This window comes from Sinohyriopsis cumingii, unplaced genomic scaffold (genome assembly GCF_028554795.1).
Source record: "Sinohyriopsis cumingii isolate HCF-2022 unplaced genomic scaffold, ASM2855479v2 utg004491l, whole genome shotgun sequence".
Lineage (NCBI taxonomy): Eukaryota > Metazoa > Mollusca > Bivalvia > Unionida > Unionidae > Sinohyriopsis > Sinohyriopsis cumingii.
Window position 1 is genome coordinate 35401 of NW_028316766.1, and position 23352 is coordinate 58752.

General features: G+C 34.5%; 1 protein-coding gene across 3 annotated transcripts; it reads right to left on the reverse strand.

The window, feature by feature from the left end:
• Nucleotides 1-750: 750 nt before the first annotated feature.
• On the reverse strand, nt 751-19140 carry LOC149769144 (uncharacterized). Of its 3 annotated transcripts, none has more exons than XM_089949965.1 (3): nt 14438-19140; nt 6675-7233; nt 751-3852 (listed from the first exon to the last, which is right to left on the reverse strand). In XM_089949965.1, the coding sequence occupies exon 1, from the start codon at nt 19130-19132 to the stop codon at nt 18521-18523; it is 612 nt and encodes a 203-aa protein (XP_089806091.1). In that variant the 5' UTR covers nt 19133-19140; the 3' UTR covers nt 751-3852; nt 6675-7233; nt 14438-18520. The 3 variants fall into 3 exon arrangements, with proteins under 3 accessions (XP_089806091.1, XP_089806090.1, XP_089806089.1); XM_089949964.1 differs by having other exon boundaries at nt 751-2021; nt 3774-3852; nt 6675-19140; XM_089949963.1 differs by having other exon boundaries at nt 6675-19140.
• Nucleotides 19141-23352: the final 4212 nt, after the last annotated feature.

Sequence of the window (23352 nt, forward strand, 5' to 3'; positions counted from 1 at the left end):
TTGACACTGACATTAGCTTGATGAAATAGATGTTCCACTCTTTGAATAAAAATCTTGTTTTCTTGTTATCATCAACAGTAAAAAGCAGAGACATAATACAATTTTCTTTTGCACATGATGGTTATTGAAACCTTGTTGAATACTGTATTTTACAATCGTTCAATGGTTTTGTATCTCAAAAAGAAAAGCAATTCATGCAAAATAACAAATACAACCCTTTTATAAAAAAAAAAATTATTGACAATTATTCCTATCGCCAACGTAAAATGAATATTCAGAGAATAAACAGTCATGTAATTCAACAGTGTTTTCCAGATGGCCGATGGGGATGTCATCTCCATTTGTAATTTGTTTGAGGTTCCCCAGTAACTCAGATCTTCGGTTATAGTGTGGTCTGTGTTTTTGGACTGTGCTGAGTTTGAATTATTGTGTGGAATTAAAGTGCAGTAGAGGGACTGACAGAAGGAAAAAAGGGAAAAAGGAGGGGCAGGTCCAATTTATTATACTTAACTTTTGCCACGAAGTATGTGTGTGTGAGAGAGACAGTATTTACAAAATTGTATGTCTTGCAGTGAATGATCAACATGATTGATGGAAGTTAATGAAATACTATATTCTTTGGCAAACATAAAAGTGGCCTTTTGCATTTTGAGCTAAATAAATGTATACATGTCTGACATTGCATGAGCGTATAACTCAAATTATCCACATCTACATACCTGTACACTGCAATTATAACTGAACAAATAGTTATATGTGTTTATAATTGTATTTATAACAGATGCATACTAATTTACATACATATACGTCGCAATTATAGCAAGTCAAAGACTGAGATACATTTGTCACAATTATTACAGATCAAATATTGGCATGCATGTACACGGCAATTATAACAGATCAAATATTGACATGCATGTACATGGCAATTATAAGAGATCAAATATTTACATATATGTACACTGAAATTATATCAGATCAAATATATACATACATGTATTCAACAAGTGTTACAGATGAAATATTGATTTGCATGTTCACGGAAATTATAACAAATCAAATATTTACATACATGTACAATGGGGGCACCTAGTGGCTGAGTGGTCTAAAGAGCTCACCATTAAGGATCATTGCCATCTCACCTCTGTCTACGTGGATTCCAATGTCGGGTTCGGCCAATGTGGGTATGTGAGAAAGCTTGCCAGTAGCTTCTCATCAGTCTGTCATTATTTCCAGGTTTATTCTGGGTTCTTCCTCACCATTTATACTGGAACCATGTATAGACTAAATTGTGCTGAAAAATGGTGTTATACCTGGCATCAACATCAACATGTACTCTGCTAGTATAACCTATATGTGCGCTATATTTATAACAGTTTGAATATAGACATTCATGTACACTTCAGTTATAACACATCAAATATTTACACACATGTACACTGCAGTTATATAAGATCGAAGATATACAGTGAAATTATTAGAGCTCAAATATGGTCACGCATATACACGGTAATTATAACATTTCAAATATTTTGCATACATGACCACTGCAATTTATGCTGTTCAAATCATTACGTTCATGTTAGCTGCAATTACAATAGTTAAAAAATGTTCAATATTAGGGGCAGTGTTTTGTTTTCATATTGCAAAATGTCAGTTTATTTCAAATTCTGCAATGATTAAACATAATATATGCATTTCCCAATTTCTCCGGAGAAATGATCACTTTATACACAGTTTGAGAATGCTGGGATCAATATCAACACGTCTGAATGCCTGCTCCAGAATACTGAAAGTAGCCTTTACAGCTTTGTTTTGTCTCCATTGTCTCATTATTTCCAAAATGGGCATTGCAAGTCACGTGTATCTGACGCGAATTTGATTGACTCTGGTCACAGCAACTCCTAGTTCAACACCAAGATGGACATATCTTTTCCCAACCCTTCTACCGATCTGATCCAGATGTACAACTTCAGGTTGCATGTCTAATACATTCTGTGGGAGGCAAGACACTCTGTCCCCTGTAAAATGTAATTAAATTGACTCGAAAAAGTCCAGCTTTAAAACATATACCTGCTTAATATGTAAAACTTACTCTTCAAACATTATATATATATATATATATATATATATATATATATATATATATATATATAAACGATGACTGATACCAATTTTATTTTGTTTCTTGCAATGAACCCCTGTAGGGTACGTTGGCCATATTGCGACAGACATGACCTTTTTATCAAAGCTCTTTGTAAGAATGCTTACAACTTGGTCGTTAAAAATGTTGATAGTAATGTTTTAAAAAAAGGTTAAATAGGTTCTTGTGAAGAAATTCCTCATGGTCACAGCCAATGCGTAAAAAGATAAAACTGCACACGAGTTCGATGGGTTTACTGGATAAATCAGAATCACATGCAGTGATATGTTAACATGCTGTCATATCAAAATTATTTAATGACACACACTAGATGTTTTTGTTTTTGTTCTTTTGAATTTAATGCCATTTCTCAATGCAAGATAGATTGCTCTTGGCGGCCAGTATAACTGGTGGAGGAAGAACCCCGGATAAGCCCAGGAAGAACCACTGACTCATGGAAAGCTACTAGCAGCTCTCTCACATACCCAGATTAGCCAAGCTCAAGACTCAAACCTATGCAGACAGAGGTGAGTTTGCGGTGATCATAAAAGTCAAGCGCTTTAGACCACATGGAAACCCACGGCTCCCATACTATTTGTAAAATATACCAAACTTTGCGATAACATGCATACTATAATATTCATTGATATATAAGGTCCATGTATCTCTGTATGAATTGTATTTGGTTAGTCATCGCAAGAATGTATATTATTTATGAAGGGATTTAGAAAATACAAGCAAATGGAACAATAACGTACAACTTATTCAAACTTTTCAATGAACTGACCATGATCTTCACCTGAACGTCAAAGTTCAAGTGAGTGTAAAACAAGAAGAAACTGATAATGTGTCATACTGAACCATCCCAAGAATAAAAACAAAACCATTTGGTGGTACAGAAGATGTAAGCAATATTACATCTAGTACGAAAACATTAAACAATCTGACAATACTATAACCCGCTACTGTGTCATGCTTTGCCACCGACAGGGGATTACTAAAACTTGTCCTGACAATGATAATTGCATAAATGTAAATACAAAATTGCAAACAATGTATTAACAAATTTTAATCTGTAAATTGGCTTCGAAACAAATATTTGTTATTGGAATGAATTGTGCATTTTTCATGGAGACTAAAAACAAAATATGCACTTGTTTTCATGGTATGTATTCTCCTCTAGTAGATTTAAACCTGGAAGCTTTGAACATAACTCATATTCAAATTCTGATGGCAATGCTACAGAAAAGTAATACAAGTAAGTATATTGTCAACCATGAAACAAAAGAGTTTTCTATCATATAGTTCATTGCAAATATTTTTTTAAAATCATTCAAACATCATTTTTAATTTCCATCAGAAGACGAGTACTGAACACTGTTAAGCATCAAATTTAAGCCGCTCTCAGTGGTTCTGTAGTCTAGAAGCCACCCACTCCATATTACTTTGTATTTTGTCCTATCTATATCAGCATTAGAATGATGTAATGCTGTAACCACAAGACACAAATGATCAGCCTCTGAAGAATTTGAAGCTGCAGTTTTCATGTTGCTGTGTTTGTAAACTTGCTGCCTATTATCCAAAAGTTATTTTACCCCCCCCCCCCCCCCAGGAAGTTCCTGCCTTGGACCTATGATGCGTTCCTGAGTCTCATCATCGATGGCTTCTTTCTCTTCATGGCTCCAAATCGTAGTTAGCAGGTTTCAACACTGTAAATACAAAAGTCAAAAATCAATTTAGATTTTAAATAAACAATGATACGAATTACAGGTGATGAATAATGAATCCCATCTTTAAAATGAATTATCTTGTAATATATTGTTAACTAATATATTTTATTTCGATACTAAACTAACTTAATTGTTGTGCATGGAAACTTCTAATACTAGTAATTTATGAAATGCAAAAACTGCATGACTTCGAAACACACACTGCAATCCCAGGACCACTGATTCTCATCTGCACATGCTATATTTTTTATATCAAAGCATTGCCGAACTTGCAAATATTTCTTAGTGGAACCATAGCACAGGAAGAAGACACATATTTTGGTAATTTGCTTTGCTTTGAACAAATTATGTAAGAGCTGTCTTTATGCATTCCACTTAATACATCTTGCACAACAGAATAACAATTGAACATGCGAAGAATAAGAAGAATTACCCCGATTGTCTGCCAAAATCAAAATGGTTGGTCTCTCCATCTTGTCTCCCTTCTGCCAAATATCACTTGATTGTCACCAAAGGCCAGTAAGACATTGTGACCAACATTCATTCCTGTCCTACTTATAACAGATCCAAAGTTTCCAGCATTTGGCCTTAAACTCTCAGAACTCTAACAACAATGTAATCAATTAACAGATTGTTGTGTACAGTGTCAGATGTTCGTGATCAATTCTAATCCTTTGCGAAACACCAGTGATTCACACCAGTCACTCTACTGACAAGTCTAACCTCTGCCAGACATCAATGATTCAAGCTAGTAAAAGTACCGGTGAAACAAGTCTGGCTGGTTTCTCTAATGTGTTGTTAGAACACATCAAGACACAGTGTTTGGATTTTATAAATTATTTTGTGTTTTTTCTTTCTTCAAAAGCTGTAGATTTCAGCTAAAAAGTGATATATCTAGTAGAGAGCTTTTAAAATGACCCCAAAAGCAATTAAGTGTCTTCCTTACGCTAGATACAAGCCCCAAATACAAGCCATCCGCAATGTTTAGTCCCAGCCTGTGATGTATATGTACTCAACATTCCACTTTTTATCTATTAGTTATCTATTAGTTATGTCCGTGGTTTCACTGTATGAAATGACGTAATGCAAAAACCAACTATCTGAAGTCAAATCTTGATCTTTTACTTTTCCTTTTGTCTTGAAAATGAAAATATGATGCATCATACTTTCTTAGACTACAACAAACACGCTGATGATGGCAGTAGTAATGGTGGTGATAAAATAATGAATGAATAGATTCACATTAACATAGTAAGAGTAGGTAATCTGCAAGAGTTACTTCCCCTTGTCTATACAAGCATAGATATACTTTATCAAGTCTTTTGAAAGGCTGGATTAAGGAAGTAGTAGCAGAGGTAAATCCTAACGCCAATGTGATTGGGGTTTTGACAGTGTCATTCCTAACATTACTGTGATTGGGTATTTGACAGTGTCATTCCTAACATTACTGTGATTGGGTATTTGACAGTGTCATTCCTAACATTACTGTGATTGGGTATTTGACAGTGTCATTCCTAACATTACTGTGATTCGGTTTTTGACAGTGTCATTCCTAACATTACTGCGATTGGGTATTTGACAGTGTCATTCCTAACATTACTGTGATTCGGTTTTTGACAGTGTCATTCCTAACATTACTGTGATTCGGTTTTTGACAGTGTCATTCCTAACATTACTGCGATTGGGTATTTGACAGTGTCATTCCTCACATTACTGTGATTGAGTTTTTGACAGTGTCATTCCTAACATTACTGTGATTAGATTTTTGACAGTGTCATTCCTAACATTACTGTGATTGGGTATTTGACAGTGTCATTCCTAACATTACTATGATTGGGTATTTGACAGTGTCATTCCTAACATTACTGTGATTGGGTTTTTGACAGTGTCATTCCTAATATTACTGTGATTGGGTATTTGACAGTGTCATTCCTAACATTACTGTGATTCGGTTTTTGACAGTGTCATTCCTAACATTACTGTGATTGGGTATTTGACAGTGTCATTCCTAACATTACTGTGATTGAGTTTTTGACAGTGTCATTCCTAACATTACTGTGATTAGATTTTTGACAGTTTCATTCCTAACATTATTGTGATTGGGTATTTGACAGTGTCATTCCTAACATTACTATGATTGGGTATTTGACAGTGTCATTCCTAACATTACTGTGATTGGGTTTTTGACAGTGTCATTCCTAATATTACTGTGATTGGGTATTTGACAGTGTCATTCCTAACATTACTGTGATTGGGGTTTTGACAGTGTCATTCCTAACATTACTGTGATTGGGTTTTTGACAGTGTCATTCCTAACATTACTGTGCTTTGGCATTTGACAGATAATGATAATATGACCGTGTATTTGACACTGGATTTCCTAACACAACATTAATATGGTTAGGTGTTTGACATATTAATCCTAACATTAAAGTGATATGATATTTGACACAATTATTCATAAGGTTAATGTGATAATGTATTTGCCAGAAATTACTGAATCCCCATAGTATTCAATCTTGTCGACTAGCATTTTAATGATTTTATTGTTTTTATTTGAAATATTTTTTATTGTGAAACTTTTTATGTCGATTAGACCTGATATAAAACTAAGAATTTCACTAAGGTGTTCGCTGGAGTTTACAACACTCATGTTTATGGCTGATATTCGTATTTATTGTACGATCAGAGCTATAGTACATTCAACTGGGTACTCCAGTTTTAAAATGTGATATGTTATGGACACGTTACTTCTGGTGGAGTGTACATTAGATTTTACAGGATTATTTGCTCATACTCACCTCTTCCTTAAACTAGAATTAAAAAGTTCTTGTGACTCAAGTATATGACACTTGTTGTGGGAATGTCATGTACATTTACATTCTTCTGTACCAGTGGAACAACAAGCAGGCCCTCCAAATCATCTGGGTCAGAATCAGGGCATTGTATATGTAGCTCAAACTGCAGACCCTCACTCAGGTTTCCGATTATATTTGACAGGTTCCCAAAGATGAAGATTCTTGCTTCATTGCCATGCTTTGAAGACCAGCTGATATCTGTAATGCCCATTCTTGTCACACGAGCACAGACGGAATAATGGCTCAAGTACATGGTCAACCTGTGATGAAGGTCAAGATTATAGACACAGCAACTACAGTATATCAGATTATCTGATTTCTGTTTGAAGATGGGCCAGCGTGTTAAACATGCACCAATACGTCTATGAAAAACAGGTGGTGGTATAAATTTCCCTGTGCACACAAAACATAGTACTGATGTTCTGTCTATAGGAAAATGTGATTCTGGGGACATAATTTGTTTTTTGTGCTGTTTGACGGAGCATGTATGGTAGCAATCTTTCTGAAATACAAGGAAAGCAGCTGCGTTTCAATACTATGATACTCAATTAAATTAATTGACTTTGTATACCCTGCATGCAACACCTTCTATTGATAATTTGTAAGTATGTTACATTGTATCTCTTGATCTCAAACAGCCTTTAAGTTACAAAGCGGTAAGGAAAGGTGATGGAAAACTTGCAATATTAACCTCAACACAGTTTTTAATGATGATATAAAGATATATACCACTCTCTCATTTGAAGAAATATCCAGATAACTGATCAACTAGCCATAATAAAACAGCAGGTGCTTAATGAATTATTTCATACAGAAACATCGACTGGAATACAATAACAATAGCAACTGGCAAATGAAAGCACAAAATATTGCTCATTTTACTGTCTATAATGGCTGATCGTAAGCAAATGTTGGAAAATACATCACACAATTCACAACTTAAAATATCATGTTTTGTTAGGTTTTCCTTTTACGTTAAAACTATGTTCCCAGTAAGCTATAAATAAGAATATATTATATTCCAGACCAGCCCACCCTAACAAGAATTTCTCAGTAATTATGTTGATATTTTCAACTAAAATGCTTGTAAAGTACACTTGTACCATAATAACCTTCAGAAACTGAAGTAAAAAAGATATAATGTGATGGCATCCTGCACTATTCTTAACTTTACATAATCTCTGGTATTATATAAAAAATGACATGGAAACTGCAATTATATCTTCTGCCACCAGACTTTCTAGCTGAAATTAACCCATGTTTAGGGGGATATCTCAAACCTCTAAGTATATCTATAGGACTTCATACATTTTTGGTGAAGTTTTGACATTTAGTAAAAGTGCTTGATGTAGTGGCATTTGATCTGAGCTATTTACACACAGTTGTGATTACAATAATGTAATAAAAGTACTCATGCATGTTCCAGTTAATTACAGTGTATAGCTTCTGCTGTGTTTTTGCAAAAATTAATGGCTTAATCACCAAAGGTGGCACATACAGCTTACAAACCATCTTTTTAGTTTCTGAAACTTCACAAAAACTGACAAAGACCAAAAGATTACATAGCTATGTGTGAAACAGTCGTTATGAGATGGCAATTGTTAGATGAAAGCACATGCACATATACGTTCACAACATGGCGTTAATATATTCAAACCACAGGTCACTCGTGTTAATTTCCAAGTGAATTTTATGAATTTTATGCTTTATTTATATATTTCAATTTCGTTTCATTGTAAACGTACTATTTATTATCTGCCCTCTACTATTTAGTTGTTCAAAGGAGTCAATCAAATAGCATTGTGATGCCTGCAGGTGCTTTCATGAGAACCTCATTAAGTGCCCTTTACTTTATAAATGGTACATGAAATCATTATGTTATGTGTCAAAGCTACGTGTTCTTGGTCAAAATAATGGTTACATGATGCAGCCAAAATTCTAGATAGGTTGTTGGCACTCTGTGTCTATTGTGAATCATATATATTGGCACATCTCTCGGTATAACAATCCCTCTGGGGCCCTGAGTGGCCGAGTGGTCTAACGCGCTCTCCGTTATGGATCACTGCCATCTCACCTCTGTCTGCGTGGGTTTGAGTCTCGGATTAGGGTAATGTGGGTATGTGAGAAATCTTGCCAAGAGCTTCTCATAGGTCGGTGGTTCTTTCCGGGTTCTTTCTCCACCATTAATACTGTCCGCATTGTATAGCCTATTGTGTGCTGAAAAATGGCGTTAAACCCTACAACAACAACAACAACATTATAACAATCACTCACTTATATTGGAGGTTACACTTATGGGTCCCACTGACCTTGTCAAGGGCCACTAGCAGCTTTATTAAAAGTTGCATTAACAGTCATTATCATATTTATTAAAAGCATCAACAGCCTGAATTACAGCTTTATACCGAAAACTCAACTTGACATTACTCACTCGCATATTCAATTTGATTCACTTTCTAAAGTACTCTTTTACAGTTAATATGCCCAAATCCATCCTATCTAAGCCAGCAATGCTTTTTGTCCACCTGTAATTTAATAACCAGTGTGGATAAATTGTAATTAATTGAGATCTCTGTAGCTACAATTTAACATAGTAATTTTTTGATTGCAACGACGTTAGCCAGCAACACTAACATACATGTTGATGTTTATGTTAACATTGCTGTTTCCGAAACTCATGAATGGGGTGGGTATCGTCGCTTACAGTTTCATGTGGCCCTTAAAAAGGTTATTTGTTCAATAGCGGTTGAAATAGATTGGATGCATTTAAAATGTGCTTTTTCAGAAGAAAATAAAACGATTAATGCCATACAGCCACCCACTCCCTTTTTCATTTAAATGAGTTTTTTGTCTCGTGCCCAATATTTTGGCCTAAAATATTGGTATGTGCACAAGACGATCCGGTCGTGATCTTTGAATCTTGTAGCCAATATTTTGTTTAATATTGTTATCTTATTGCAATATTCGGATACGGTCATACCCTTCGCATCCCCTCGGGGTAGAATATTTCCAAGCTGTACTTTATTGATACCTTTCTGTATCAATTAAGTGCAGATTCTCTCAATCTTACTGGCTACGTCAATAAAAGATACAGCGTTCCGTAAATCGTTTCCTCCTATCTGCAAGCACACATACTGAATTGTTGGTTTGGTGCGATTGGTGACTTCAAAAATCGCAGAATGGTGTCTGTAATGCCACCATTGAAACCACAAAATTCTGTTTCTACACACGCTATATTTTTGGGACATATCCCATCCTTCTTCTTGCAAAATGTACAAAGGTGCGCAATTATACCATGTCCCAAGATTAACAACAGTGCATCTGTTTGTCTGTCTGTATGTATGTATACATGTATACATGTGTGGTGTATGTGTGTATGCATGCATGCATAAAATGTAATATCGCTTCTGTGACACCCAGGCAGCATAGTGTCAATTAAATGCAATGTTCAAAATTCTTAAATTAATGATAAAATTTGTGGAAGATATATCCTTTGAAATGTATGTATGTATGTATGTATGTATGTATGCAGCATGCATGCATGCATGCATGCATGTATGTATGTATGTATGTATAAAATGTAACATCGCTTCTGCGACACCCAGGCAGCATAGTGCCAATTAAATGCAATGTTCAAAACTCTTAAATTAAAGATACAATTTGTGGAAGATATATCCTTTGAAATGTATGTATGTATGTATGTATGTATGTATGTATGTACTTATGTATGTATGTATGTATTAATGGATGCATGCATGTATGTATGCATGTGTGTGTGGACAGATGTCACATCAGGACAATGCAGGCTCTATGGAGTCATTTAAAAGATATGTAATGAGTCATACTAATTCACCTTTACTCATCATTTGTTTGACATAAAAATTATTTTATGAACACATTATTCTGTCATGAATAAAATATGATAAAGTGTTACAAACATTACAGGACTACAGCAAGACACATCTGAACCAGTGAACCCCTCTCACTCCACTGAGTGTTCAGACTGCCATGTAATACATTACAGCACTACAACAAGACACATCTGACCCCCTCTCATTCCATTGAGACTTCAGACTGCCATATAATACATTACAGGATTACAGCAAGACACACCTGACCCCCTCTCACTCCACTGAGAGTTCAGGCTGCCATATAATACATTACATCACTACAGCAAGACACACCTGACCCCCTCTCACTCCACTGAGAGTTCAGGCTGCCATATAATACATTACATCACTACATCAAGACACACCTGACCTCCTCTCACTCCACTGAGAGTTCAGACTGTCATATAATACATGAACAAACCCTCATGTTTTAATAAACAATTTATCAATTGCTAACCTAATTTATTGCAACTACACATACGCTTTGGTCAAACGCATTATATTTGTCTTGTTGAGTGGAGTTTGCGTAATTGTCCCCAACATGAAATATGATTTTAGATATGATGAAATTATTGTAATGGCACAAAAATGTTAATGTTATCATCATGTATGCCAACAAACATGCATATTAAACAGAATTTGTGAATATTAAACAAAATTTATTAATATTAAACAGCCTTTACCCATATTAAACAGCATTTGTCTATATTAAGTAGCATTTGTCCATATTAAACAGCATTTGTCCATATTAAAATATTAAACAGCATTTGTCCATATTAAACAGCATTTGTCAATATTAAGCAGCATTTGTCTATAGTAAACATCATTTGTCCATGTTAAATAGCATTTGTCCATATTAAACAGCATTTGTCCGTATTCAATAACATTTGTCTACATTCAATAGCATTTGTCCTTATGAAACAGCATTTGTCCATATTAAACAGTCTTTATCCATATTAAACATCATTTGTCCATATTAACAGCATCCGTCCATATTAAACAGCATTTGTCCATATTAAACAGCATTTGTCCATGTTAAACAGCATTTGTTTATATTAAATAGCATTTGTCCATATTAAACAGCATTTGTTTATATTAAATAGCATTTGTCCATATGAAAATGCATTTGTCCATATTAAATAGCATTTATCCATATTAAACAGCATTTGTCCATATCAAATAGAATTTGTCCCTATTCAATAGCATTTGTCCATATTAAATATTATTTGTCAATATTCAATAGCATTTGTCCATATTAAACATCATTTGTCCATATTAAACAGCATTTCTCTATATTAAGCAGCACTTATCCACATTAAATAGCACTTGTCCATATTAAACAGCATTTGTCCATATTAAACATCATTTGATCATGTTAAAAATCATGTGTCCGTATTAAATAGCATTTGTACATATTCAAAAGAATTTGTCTGTATTCAATAGCATTTGTCCGTATTAAATAGCATATGTCCCTATTTAATAGCGTTTGTCCATATTAAACATTTGTCCATATTCTATAGCATTTGTCCATATCAAACAGCATTTGTCCATACTAAATAGCATTTGTCCATATTAAATAGCATTTGTCCATACAGCATTTGTCCATAATAAACAGCATTTGTCCATAATAAACAGCATTTGTCCACATTCAATATCGGTAGTCCATATTAAAGAGCATTTGTGCATATTCAGTAGCATTTGTCCATATCAAAAAGCATTTGTCCATATTGAACAGCATTTGTCCATATCCAACAGCATTTATCCATATTAATTAGCATTTGTCCATATTAAACAGCATTTGTCTATATTAAGTAGCATTTGTCCATATTAAACAGCATTTGTCCATATTCAACTATTAAACAGTATTTGTCCATATTAAACAGCATTTGCCCATATTCAATAACATTTGTCTATATTCAATAGCATTTGTCCTTATGAAACAGCATTTGTCCATATTAAACAGCCTTTATCCATATCAGACAGCATTTGTCCACATTCAAAAACATTTGTCCATATTAAACAGCATTTGTCCATATTAAATAGAATTTGTATTCAAAACCATTTGTCCATATTAAACAGCATTTGTCCATATTAAACAGCAGTTGTCAATATTCAATTGCATTTGTCCATATTAAACAGCATTTGTCGATACTAAATTGAATTTGTATTCAATAGCATTTGTCCAGATTAAACAGCATTTGTCATATTAAATAGCCTTTGTCCATATTAAACAGCATTTGTCAATATTCAATAGCATTTGTCCATATTAGACAGCATTTGTCCATATTAAGCAGCATTTATCCATATTAAACATCATTTGTCCATATTAACAGCATTCGTCCATATTAAACAGCATCTGTCCATATTAAACAGCACTTGTCCATATTAAACAGCATTTTTCCGTATTCAGTAGCATTTGTCCATATTCAATAGCATTTGTCTGTATTAAATAGCATTTGTCCATGTTAAACAGCATTTGTCTATATCAAATAGAATTTGTCCCTATTCAATAACATTTGTCCATATTAAATATCATTTGTCAATATTCAATAGCATTTGTCCATATTAAACATCATTTGTCAATATTAAATAGCATTTCTCTATATTAAGTAGCATTTATCCACATTAAATAACACTTGTCCATATTAAACAGCATTTGTCAATATTAAACATCATTTGATCATTTGTCCATATTAAACAGCATTTGTCCATACTAAATAGCATTTGTCCATATTAAACAGCATTTGTCCATACTAAATAGCATTTGTACATATTCAATAGCATTTGTCCATATTAAGTAGCATTTGTCCATATTAAACATCATTTGTCCATAATAAACAGCATTTGTCCACATTCAATCGCGGTTGTCCATATTAAAGAGCATTTGTGCATATTCAATAGCATTTGTCCATATTAAACAGCATTTGTCCATATTCAACATTTGTTCATATAAATAGCATTTGTCCATATTAAACAGCATTTGTCCATATTAAATAGCATTTGTCCATATTCAATAACATAAGTTTTTTCATCCCATAATGTCAATGTATAATTAAAACCTAAAAAGAAAGAAATCCTGTTACGACACAAAAATCAGACCACTGGACTTCATAATTTTTATGATTTATGATGTCATAAAACTAAATCAAACAGCCACAACGACGTGTGTAATCAATTCTCCATCCTCAAGAGTAGTGAATTCAGACCTAATAATTACATGCAGTTATAAATTTAATAATGAATCTTAATACATAGTGTGTAGACAATTCTCCAGCCTCATGAATATTCATTCCAGACCTAATGATTACATGTAGTTATAAAATTAATAATGAATCTTAAAACATAGTGTGTAGACAATTCTCCAGCCTCATGAATATTCAATCCAGACCTAATAATTACATGCAGTTATAAAATTAATAATGAATCTTAATACATAGTGTGTAGACAATTCTCCAGCCTCGTGAATATTCAATCCAGACCTAATAATTACATGCAGTTAAAAAATTAATAATGAATCTTAATACATAGTGTGTAATCAATTCTCCAGTCTCATGAATATTCAATTCAGACCTAATAATTACATGTAGTTATAAAATTAATAATGAATCTTAATACAAAATAAAATTAAAGAACCGTACTACAACCAATGTCTGAAAGGATTTGAAAGTGGTAGAGGGAAACATTCACTCACCCAAAAGAGACACTCTCTGGTCCACTAAGATATGTTAGTGGTAGTGGTGAAACATTAACTCACCCAAAATAGATCTTCTCTGGTCCACCAAGGTATGTTAGTGGTAGAGGGAAACATTCACTCACCTAAAGGAGACAATGTCTGGTCCACTAAGGTATGTCAGACAGCTTCTAGAGAACACGACTGAAGAATAGACCCCACATGTTGGGAAGTGGCTTCGAAAGGACAATGTTTTCCTCCCGCAGACAGTCAAAATAAATACAAATCCCAAAACATTACAACTAAAAAAGCAAAGCAATACATATAAATATGTGACAGGAGTTAATACAATATGAACATTACCATAGTAATAGTGACATTATGAACATTGCCATAGTAATAGTGACATTATGAAGAGTTATTACATTATGAACATTACCATAGTGATAGTGACATTATGAAGAGTTATTACAATATGAACATTACCATAGTAATAGTGAATTATGAATAGTAAACAAATGACATTAAAAATGTTGATTCCAGCTATATCACAAAATGAAATTTAAGAAACCCAAAACAAAGTGTAAAGATACAAGACTGTCTGCCCGATTTTGAGAGAAATTAAACATAACGGCAATCAGGTAAATGTTGATACAATTAAGGGGATAATTTAAAATTCTATACTATATATAAAGACAAAGGATTTACCTATGTAGTTTCTCTCAGATCTTGATAATGTTTACAAATGAGAAATACATGCTAGTCATCTTCTATGAATGCCAAATTCATGTGATAACAAAAGTTAAACATTATCGTGTAGTAACACACCAACAAATGCCTACCAATCTCTTTCAAACAATATGAAGAAATAACACACCAAGACATACCTATCAATCTCTTTCAAACAATGTGAAGCAGTAACACACCGACACATGCCTACCAATCTCTATTAAACATTATCAAGGAATAACATACCAACACATGCCCACCAATCTCTTTAACACATTATCAAGTAGTAATACACCAATACATGCCTACCAATCTCTTTAAAACAATGTGAAGTAACACAGCAATACATGCCTACCAATCTCTATTAAACATTATCAAGTAATAACATAACAACACATACCCACCAATCTCATTAACACATTATCAAGTAGTAACACACCAGCACATGCCTACCAATCTCTTTAACACATTATCAAGTAGTAACACACCAGCTCATGCCCAAAAATCTCTTTAAAACAATGTGAAGTAACACAGCAATAAATGCCTACCAATCTCTTTAAAACAATACGAAGTAACACACCAGCACATGCCTACCAATCTCTTTAAAACATCTGAAATAGTTACACACCAACACATGCCTACAAACCTCTTTAAAACAATATGAAGCAACAACGAACCAAGACATGCCTACCAATCTCTTAAAACAATATGAAGTAACACACTAATACATGTCTACCAATCTCTTAAAAACTATATGAAGATCTAACACACCAACACTTGCCTACCAATCTCTTTCAAAAGTTAATGACGAGAGCATCTGATCTCGAAAAATCTTTACAGGCATAAGAGGTAAAACCTATAAATACTTCTTAACATTAAAACTTATTTATAATTTTCATAATGCCTATATTCTATGTGATTTTATCGTGCCAGGTTTGACTAGTACAATCATTTGTTCTTTGAGAGGATGCATTTACAAGCACACTAAAATTTCCAACATCTTGTGATATCCATACAAAGCCAAAACCAAAGCTAAATAACAAACGTCTCACATGTTATGCCCATGTAACATTAAAGCCCTAATGCCATTGCTACACGCAAAAAGTAGTATATGCCAGGTCATTTGAATAATACTGAATTATGAAAGATAATGATCCTATACATCCTTGGGTTCCACTGAAATCATACATCAACACTTAATCGCATTGCAGGTCATGTAGTTTCTCTTTCAAACTGGGAAACCCTGCCATTTTTGACATGCGTATGAATAAATCTGATGTTGATAGTGATAGGCGATATTCATGGCTAAACTCATGTCAGTCAAACTCTGGAGCACAGTCTTGATGACAAAACTGTTGAAAACATAAGCAGCCAACACCACGCAATACTGCGTTATCTTCAGCCCAAGTTCATCCTTCAATGTGCCACAGCCAATCACGAATATTCACCAATGCCTTAGTTGTATCTAATGCATGCATTTCTTCTCAGATCTGCTTTTAAAAGTGGGATTGCTTTGCTTCATTCAATGTCTGATTAATTTGTGTGCCATATGTGAACGCTTTTGTTATTAGACTATTTTATCACATCACTATTTTGGAGCACTTCCGAAAATGAACTGAATTATGAGACTTCATTGATCAAATTAAAGGGTGGCATCTCTTAATTCTAAACTGAATATCTGAACCTTGTTTAAACCTAACATCTTATTTCAAAGAATGTCAGTTTTTTTATTGTTAATCATTTCCATCGTTCCAAACTTCAGTTAGACTGGAAGAATGTTTAAATATATGAGAGACAGCAGAACTGAGACCTAAGATGTTGAAGATGACCATTTGGTAGCCATATTGAACATCAGACCGATATTTTATTTCATTCAGGACCAACTATATATTTATTAGAAGTCTTTTATTTAAAGTCTCATATCAAAATGACTTTTAAATTAAAACAAAGAAAGAAGCAAGAATTTCACAATGGCTTCTCTGGTTGCCATATTGGACATCAGATTGTCACCATCTTACTTTAGGACCAACTAGATATCATAAGAAGTCTTTCTGTGAAAACCCAATACTGACATGGCCATCAATGCAGGTGGAAAAATGGTAAGATTTTCGAAATAGTTACTATGACAGCCATACTGGATTTCTGTGTAGCTCCATTTTAAATTAGGACCAACTAGATCATGGAAAAAATGTGCGTGTAATATTTTATGGCAACATGTAAGAAGATTAAGAGTAACAATATTAAACTTGTACTAATGGATATATGAAGGTCTAAGTATGGATGACTCATGACGGACAACACACAATGCCATAAACTCTTTCAGTATATGACAGATGGATGTCTAAGTATGGATGACTGACGAAAGACAACACACAATTCCATAAGCTCTTTTGATCTATGGCAGATGGATGTCTAAGTATGGATGACCAATGAAGACAACACAAAATGTCATAAGCTATTTTAGTCCATGACAGATGGATGACTAAGAATGGATGACTGATGACGGACAACACACAATGCCATAAGCTCTTTAAGTATATGACAGATGGATGTCTAAGTATGGATGACTGATGAAAGACAACACACAATGCCATAAGCTCTTTTGGTCTATGACAGATGGAAGTCTAAGTATGGATGACCGAAGACAGACAACACAAAATGCCATAAGCTATTTCAGTCCAGGACAGATGGATGACTAAGAATGGATAACAACCGATGACAGACAACACATAATGCCATAAGCTCTTTCAGTCTACGACAGATGGATGTCGAAGTATGGATGACCGATGGCAGACAACACATAATGCCATAAGCTCTTTCGGTTATGACAGATGGATATCTAAGTATGGATGACTGATGACAGACAACACACCATGCCATATTAGCTCTTTCAGTCCACGACAGATGGAGGTCTAAGTATGGATGACTGATGCAGACAATACACCATACCATAAGCTCTTTCAGTCGATGACAGATGGATGTCTGAGTATAGATGATTGATGACGGACAACACACTATGCCATAAGCTCTTTACGTTTATGACCAGTAGAGCTAAAATTAATGAAAAGTACCACTGCATACTTAAAATGATACAAGGTGGTGATGGAAGATCCTCCTTAAATTCAAACCATTAAATGAACTAACTACACTGCAAATATGAACATATGCTTCACAGATAATAAGGGCTCCTTTATCAACTGCAACTTACAAGCCGTAGAAATACCAGTAAGCATCTCCAATTGATACCCATGTAATTATATGTTTATCACAGATGTGGAATGGGGCCGATTTATTGGACATACTAGTTTTGAAACTCATATCAACACAATTATACATTCCTACTATTTGAAATGTCTGTGCATATAAATTAGACATTTTATTATTGATTCAAGAATATAAACCATGACCCTGAACATAATTCTGAACCTTTTCTTTTACGTTTACATACATGTATGTTCAAAAGTTTCTAGTTTCAGATTGTTCATTCAAGTCGAACATTTTCACGTCTTTGTCTCACTTGTGGGAGATGTTTCACTTGATTTTAGTCTTTGCTCAACTCTTTCTATCCTGTTAAACCATGCTTGGAGTATACTGAGGTAGGATGCATCTGGAACTTGAGTCTGCTGAATTTCCTTGAGCATTTCATTCTCAAAATTGGGGTCTCCACATTGCTGACTGAGTGTTATCAGTGTTGAGCTTATGTTACTCCAACATGTTTGGAACTCATTGGCATTCATCATGCATGACTTTGTATGCCCATATAATTTGTTCCTGTCATCTCGTAGACCTTTGACCAGATTCATTTCCTGATGACCCAGAGTTGGCACAATGTTATTAAAAAGTGCTGACAGCAGGGTGATGTCATAGTCATCTAGGTTTGTATCATCTCCATTTGGTGGGAACATGATGTCCATCTGGGATGTATTCAACACTCTTTTCTTAAGAAGACTGTCTATGGTACTCCTGCTATTGGCCAGATGCTGGTCCAGAGTGCAGGTGGGAGTAATGACCATATGATGGAAAAGTTTTCTCAAAACCTTTGACCCAATATCATTCAACAGATATGCAATGCACATGAACCTGTCTGTGTCACTGGTTGGTGGGGATGGCATGGCACCAGCAGAAGCTGGAAGACAGAAAATAAAGGTTACATTTATAACAAACAAAAAATCATGTATGTGCCTTGTCAAAATATACAATAACATTCCCATATGATATATTAATTGACATGAATAGACCATACTGGATACAAAGCTTCACATACGACTTTAGCCTTGGATTTTGTAAGATGATACATTATATAATCATCAGCTTTGCATGCTGGTCACAATACACATGGGTATTTATTTTACTACAGTACACAAATTAATCCAATCCTATTTTATCGTGAGTTCTATATTGAGAAAACTGTTGTGACTGTTGAGTAATTCAGTATTCTTTTCCAATGCATTTGATCATGTAACATTGTATAAAGTCCAACAAACCAACACTCCTAATTATATAAATGCTATGATGGGTTTAATATACTGACTTGTATTTGTGTACACAGTCTTCAAATTGGCTTTAATATACTGACTTTCATTTGTGCATACAGACTTCATATGGCTTTAATATACTTTCATCTGTGCATGCAAACTTCAAATGGATTTAATATACTTACTTTTATTTGTGTATACAGTCTTCAAATTGGCTTTAATATACTGACTTTCATTTGTGTACACAGTCTTCAAATGGCTCTAATATACAGATGTCAAATTGGCTTTAATATATTGACTTTCATTTGTGTATACACACTTCAAATGGCTTTAATATACCGACTTTCACTTGTGTCTGCAGCTTTCAAATGGCTTAAAATATACTTCCACATGTGTCTGTGGCTTTCAAATGGCCTTCATATATCAACTTTCACATGTGTCTGCAAACTTCAAATGGCTTTAATATACTGACTTTCACTTGTGTCTGCAGACTTCAAATGGCTTTCAGTGTCTGCAGGCTTCAAATTGCTTTCATATACTGACTTTCGCTTGTGTCTGCAGACTTCAAATGGCTTTCAGTGTCTGCAGGCTTCAAATGGCTTTCATATAATGACTTTCACTTGTGTCTGCAGGCTTCAAATGGCTTTCATATACTCACTTTCACTTGTGTCTGCAGACCTCAAATGGCTTTCATGTATCGACTTTCACTTGTGTCTGCAGACTTCAAATGGCTTTGATATACTGACTTTCACATGTGTCTGCAGACTTCAAATGGCTTTCATATACTGACTCACTTGTGTCTGCAGACTTCAAATAGCTTTCAGTGTCTGCAGGCGTCAAATGGTTTTCAGTGTCTGCAGGCTTCAAATGGCTTTCATATACTGACTTTCACTTGTGTCTGCAGAATTCAAATGGCTTTCATATACTGAATTTCACTTGTGTCAGCAGACTTCAAATGGCTTTAATATACAGACTTTCACATGTGTCTGCAGACTTAAAACGGCTTTAATATACTGACTTTCACTTGTGTCTGCATACTTCAAATGGCTTTCATATACTGACTTTCACTTGTGTCTGCAGACTTCAAATATGTTTAATATACTGACTTTCACTAGTGTCTGCAGACTTCAAATGGCTTTCAGTGTCTGCAGGCTTCAAATGGTTTTCATATACTCACTTTCACTTGTGTCTGCAAACTTAAATGGCTTTAATATTCTGACTTTCACTTGTGTCTGCAGACTTCACAAAGCTTTCATATAATGAATTTCACTTGTGTCTGCAGACTTCAAATGTCTTTCATATAATGAATTTCACTTGTGTCTGCAGGCTTTAAATGGCTATAATATATCGACTTTCACTTGTGTCTTCAGGCTTCAAATGGCTTTAATATACTGACTTTCACATGTGTTTGCAGACTTCAAATAGGTTTAATATACTGACTTTCACTTGTTGCTACAGACTTCAAATGGCTTTCATATACTGACATTCATTTGTGTATACAGACTTCAAATGGGTTTAATATACTGACTTTCACTTGTGTATACAGACTTCAAATAACTTTCATATACTGACTTTCATTTGTGTGTACAGACTTCAAATGGCTTTAATATGCCGACTTTCATTTGTGTATACAGATTTCAAGATATGTTTTTGCTTGTTCATATGAAACTCATCTGTGAGAAATCAACTTAAAACGAAATATAGCCAGTGTCAGTGAAGCATGAAATACATATGTCAGAATACCCAACATTTGCAATGGGGGGATGATACACTCATGAAGATGTGACTCCTCGCTAGTTTTCATGAAACTAGGTACAACAGTTTACACCAGGTTGCTAAAATACTATTTGGTCATGTACTAAAGACAAAAACTTAACCTAAATTTGAAATGTAGGCACAATGACCTTCAATTGTAGCTACTAAGAGAGATCATATACTTCTATCATGAACAGAGATTGATCTATAAATGTACTACAAATATAATCAAAGTCAGTAAAACATAACATATAGGTCGCTGTGTGATGAAGGTGTAGTGCACATCAAGATGCATCCCTCATCACGTTTCATGATTCCAAGTACAACATAATGTATTCACTGTGAAAACACCTGTGCTAAATGTAAAAACTAATTAGGAATGTACAACTAATCTACTCCAGTTGCCTAGCCAAAGTGGTTGGAGCATCTGCCTCAGATACATAAGGCTTGAACCTGGGTGAGTCATAACAAAGACTTATAAAAATGGTACTAGCAGCTGCCCCGCTTGGTGCTTGGCATTAAGAGGTTATTGTTAGAACTGGTTGTCCTGGTGTAAGAGTGATGTGAATGCTGCAAAAAGACGCTACTTTTCTGGCATAATGCCCCAGTGCTAGACATCAGTATAAACTGCCAAAATGCAGACATCATAGAGATATGACCAAAATTGTTAAAGCTAAGTTAAAACTCTAACTCAAGGAATTAACCCTAATCAGTATTAATGATCTCAAGTGCCCATTATCATACTTTTTGATATGACTTGAGAAGTAAACGCATCGTGGTCCTTTCTCTATGTCAAACCACTTACTAATTGGAGGAAATGTTAAATTAAACAAGGGACTTATTGTGCTGGGATCATTTTTATTCTGTCAGTAGTGACCTTGACCTTTGACCTTTTGACTCCAAAGTCAATATCTTTTTCCTTACATTAAGTGCATGTCTTCCTCAAATGGTGGCAGCTGAAGATGACGGAAAATTCAAGGTATTGTACGAAAACCATTTTTCTTCCTTCAGTCAGATTAACCCTGACCTTTTGAACCTCAAATCAACAGAGCTCTTCCTTGCTCCAAGTGAAAGCAATGCACAAAGGTTAGGTGCTGTTGAAGTTGGACATCTCAAATTAATGTGAGGAAACAATTTTTCTTCTTTCAGTTATGAACCTTGACTAATGAACTTTTTGTGCTGAAATATATATTTCTGTATGCAAGTGCATGATAGCTGCAAAATTTTACATTCATAGGTTTTGGAAAATTAAAAGCTTGTGCAAATAAACTGTTAACTTATTTACCAATGGCTGGACAATATCACATCATGATACTTTATGTTTAATGACTGGCATATATTAATAATAATAATAATAATAATAATAGCCACAACAATAACAGCTTTGTATAAATGTCAAAGGTCAATGTTGACTATGTAAAACAATCTAATCCTTTTTTTCCTTGTGAAAGTGTTTTGGATTGTTAACATTCAGCCTAAAACATCTGGGTCCTTTATAATCATGTTAAAGTGCTTTGGATTCTTAACATAGTTAAAACAATTGGGTCCTTTATTATCATGTTAAAGTGTTTTGGATTGTTTGCATTCAGTGGCTGCTTGATTTTTGATTTTATCGTAGCTTTAACAATTTTCAGTCATATCACTACGATGTCTGCAATGTGGCAGTTTATAGTGATGTCTAGCACTGGGGCATCATGCCGCAGACATGTAGCATGATGTCCCACCCAATCACATTATCCTGACACAAGGCCGACCAGTCCTAACACTAACCTCTTAATGCTGAACGCCAAGCGAGGCAGCTGTTAGTACCATTTTTTAAGTCTCTGGTATGACTCGGCCGGGGATCAAACCCACGACCTCCCGCATCCGAGGCGGACGCTCTAACCACTAGGCCACCGGAGCGGTCAAAGATGATTCTGAAAGGAAATCTCATTATTGATTGGTTCAAGTGTAAGATTGAGAAAAATATATACTTACATTCACCGGCAGACTGCTCCTGAAAAGTAAAGAAAATAACGTTTTAAAATGTATTATTTATTGTTGTTTACGTGCAAGCATATGTAAAACTGCAACCCTCACTTATGTAGGATCAGGAATTACCA

Coding starts and splice junctions, on each gene's coding strand:
- LOC149769144 (XM_089949965.1), bottom strand. CDS start 19,132: ATGCCATCCCCACCAACCAGTGACACAGACAGGTTCATGTGCATTGCA.